General features: G+C 44.4%; 1 protein-coding gene across 1 annotated transcript; it reads left to right on the forward strand.

Moving 5' to 3' along the window:
* Positions 1-3,120: 3,120 nt before the first annotated feature.
* LOC119506447 (10 kDa heat shock protein, mitochondrial-like) lies at positions 3,121-3,443 on the forward strand. Its single transcript, XM_037799493.1, has one exon. It carries the CDS (start codon positions 3,121-3,123, stop codon positions 3,427-3,429), a length of 309 nt encoding a protein of 102 aa, XP_037655421.1. The 3' UTR covers positions 3,430-3,443.
* The last annotated feature ends 374 nt before the right edge of the window (positions 3,444-3,817 follow it).

The following is a 3,817-nucleotide window of genomic DNA, read 5'->3' on the forward strand; positions in this document are numbered from 1 at the left end:
GCCACTGAATTCAACCTTCTTAGGTCAGTTTGTTAGAAGCTAGCCCCCACCACAATAGAGCGCCATCAAGGAAAGTGAGCCGAGCGTTCCATGCCATTGTTGCTGTTGAATGTGGGGACAGCTTGCGTCCTCTTATGCAGAGTCTCCCTTTTAAACGTCCGTATCATCCCATCAGTGCTCCCTGGGTAACCGCTGCAGGTCAGGTTTTCAACCAGCCAGTGGTTTTCTGTCTCTTCTGGGAGCTCCCCTGGTGGAGGCTTCTCTTGCCAAAGCACCGAGCTCCAGTGAGGAGCAGGCTGGCTGTCAGGGCTCGAAGGGAAAACAAATCCCTTCTGTACAGGCCACCAAAGCCTCTCCAAGGAGCCTTTGGGATTTGCTTGGCAAGGCAGGAGAAAAGAAAAGAGAAAACCACACACTCTGAGGGACTCAGTAAATACTCGCAGCCTGCGTGATTCACCGACTTGGTCTGACCAAATGAGAACTCCCCTGACTTAAGTATTTAGTAAATGATCAATGGCAGGATTGTATTTCCATGAGCTAGAAAGTTCTTTAGCGGCACAGATTTCTTTTTTTCAATTCAAACTTCTTTTTGCCACATTCAGCAATTGCTATCAGATGCTGGATGTCTGTGGTCACATACCCAGCTTCCTGTTTATAAATGCGTCCTGTTTTCAGTGAGTCAGCAGTTTCTTTTCTGCACAGAGGTATAACTGGCCAGTGCCAGGGCTGAGGGGGTCGAGCAAGCTCTGTGAATGGCTCTGCGTGCTCCGGGCCTCAGGGTTTGTGTGAACAGGTACTAGTACCGGATGCTACGGTGGAGACTTAAAAATAATTTGGCCCGGGGAGTTGGGTGGTTGCTCCTCTGACTTGGAGCTAAACTGTGAAGAGGCCAAGGTCTGTCTTTAGCATTTTATTCACTTCCCTTGATGCCACAATGTCCATACCTAAGCTACCCATCACCCCCGTGGCCTCCTACCTACTAACTGGGTTGGTACTTCAAAGCCCTAATCTCCGTAAATAGCGCCCAAATTCCTGGACTTTTCCTGCCTCCCCTGGCACATGCTGCTTCACCTGCGTGAATGTGGCCTCCCCTCCTCTCCCATTCCACACTCACATTGTAAGCCAACTCCACTCCTCCTCCAGAAGTCAGTTTAGTCTCTCTCTCTTCCTTGGAAAAGTGATCTCCAGGGTTTGGCACTCCCACAACATGGCTCTCCAACCCTCTGTAACATTTGTCACGCTAAGTTTTAGTGTCTATTTATGTATCAGTTCCCCGTGCACTTCAGTCTTCTCATCTGCAAAATGGGGTTAATGACATCTACCCCTCAGGGAGGTTGTGAGGATGGAACAAATTGTACACACACATGCTTAGAGCAGAGCCGGGCATGTGGATATGCTCAACAGTCGCTCTCATTGTTATCAATGTTGTTTGTTTCACAGATGCAATAAGTACTTGCTGCCGGTGATTTGTTGATTGAATCAATGTCCAGCATCTCAGCTGATCCCTACGACTTGCTTCCTCTCCCCTGCAGGTAACATTTAACATTTGCTTTTACTGCTTTTGTTTCCTAACCCAGTGGAATGACTTAATTGGATACAGTGCTCCAATCTCCTGATGGTCTACCTTGAAACAGATGCTGCGTGGAGTGATGGAAGGTGCACCGTGGACCTGGTATCTGGCCAGGACTCTGCTCTGAACCCCAGCAGCTCCCTTCCCTACTTTCGTATCTGTTTCTTCTGGAATTGTCTGCATTCAAGTCTGACTTTCTTCATCTACCATGCACCCCTCTGGGTAATCCAACCTGGACTCACACACACGCTCTCTCTCTCTCTCTCTCTCTCTCTCACACACGCACACACGCACACACACACACACACACACTAGCCTACTCTCTCCAACAAAGCCAGAGTAGCCGAGATCACCAATGACATCTGTGTCACACAGGCCCAGGGACATTTTCATACCACAACTTCCTGAACTCTCAGAAGCATCAGTGGGTGTGCTGCTTATAAATAAACTTGACCAGTCTTGCAAACATTATTTGAACATTGCTTTATGGGTATCTTTAATTAATATTGGGTCCCACTTGCAAACTTAAACATCTTTAAATATTTTAAATGACACTTATAATTTTAATATATTTTATTTCTGTTTTAAGGGTTTCAATTTTCTAACTTCCTAAGTACTTAATTTATTAGATTTATAAGAATTACTTAAACTTGAACATGGCCATTGTAATTCTAAGTCTTCCCCAGGTTTCCACTATGGAAGCTGTTTTATCACCCCACACAATATTTAGGGGTGCTCGTGATCTAAGCTTGCTTGTGATCATGTTAGACTATACTAGGGCCAGGATGACCTGGGCAGGACCAGGAGACCCTGGTGAGATGCATTTAACCCAACTTATAGTTGCTTCATAATGGACAACCTAACTTTAAAGAGATGACCCCTATCCACCAAGGTCGAGTTAGTTATTCCTAATTCTTCTGTCTGCTCAAAGAGATTGAGACTCACATTAAGGCTTAATATTTGATGAAGATCCTCTGAAAAAAGATATTTTATGTATCTTCAGAACCAAAGAAGTGCAAACTTCAAGGAAAAACTTGAACTCTTTCATATCCATAAGTTCTCCAGCCCTGAGCATAATAAAATGCTCCCTGGCTGAATTTTGCATAGCCGTCATGGTTTGCAATTTCATGCACTTGCGGGAGCACAACTTGAGGCTGCAGAAGGAGTCCAAGAATGCCTCAGACAAGCTGAAGAAGTCCACAGAATGGGTCTTCAATACAGTAGATATGAACTAGGGAAGGCTGCAGTGGAAAGGAGAAGGGGGATCTTGGGGAATGCTCTCCAGTAGTGCTTTGAAGCCCCTTGTTCATGCCACTGAAAGCATTTGCAGAGTGCTTTCCCCAGCTTCCCACTTTGTCCCCTTTTGGGGAGTGCACAGCACATCAATTGCAGATCAACAATCATTATCTGCCTTTTGTAGAAAAAAAAAATGAAAAAGTAGTTAAAAATTTTTAAAAAGCAAAATAAAAGTTTAACCGCTATGAACAACAATAACAGCCTTGCAGCAGTGGTAACACGAGAGCAGAGTACGAGTTACGGCAACCGGAGCAATGGCAGGACAGGTGTTTAGAAAGTTTCTTCCCCTCTTTGATCGAGTATTGGTTGAAAGGAGTGCAGCCGAAAATGTAACTGAAGGAGGCATTCTGCTTCCAGAAAAATCTCAAGGAAAAGTGTTGCAAGCAACAGTATTAGCTGTTGGATCGGGAACTAAAGGAAAGGGTGGACAGATTGAACCTGTTAGCGTGAAAGTTGGAGATAAAGTTCTTCTCCCAGAATATAGAGTCACCAAAGTAGTTCTAGAAGAAAAGGAGTATTTCTTATTTAGAGATAGTGACATTCTTGGGAAGTATACAGAGTGAAATATTCTTGAAATGGCATCATGTGAAGCTGCCCATTCCACTGAAGTTCTGAAATCTTCCGTGTTGTAGATAATTTCAGGAAGAGGGACCATCCTGATTAAGTATTTACCGAAACAAGACTGAGAAAATCCGGAATTGCCAAGTTACTCCGACTGGGCAAGAATAAGATTTCTGGGCTCAAAAGTCAGATTCAATTATAGAGAAATAAATGTCACAAATGAAGGCAGGTCACATTCTTCAGTCTGTCTGGACCTCAGTTTCTACACCTGTGAAATGGGATATTCTCCTGACCGGTACTTCACATATGTTACTGGGCATAGGAATCACCTGGGAATCTTGTTAAAATGCAGATTTCTTTCATGTGGGGCTAAGGCAGGGTCTGAAATTC

The sequence above is a fragment of the Choloepus didactylus genome, chromosome 11 (genome assembly GCF_015220235.1).
Source record: "Choloepus didactylus isolate mChoDid1 chromosome 11, mChoDid1.pri, whole genome shotgun sequence".
NCBI lineage: Eukaryota > Metazoa > Chordata > Mammalia > Pilosa > Megalonychidae > Choloepus > Choloepus didactylus.

Coding starts and splice junctions, on each gene's coding strand:
- LOC119506447 (XM_037799493.1), top strand. CDS start 3,121: ATGGCAGGACAGGTGTTTAGAAAGTTTCTTCCCCTCTTTGATCGAGTA.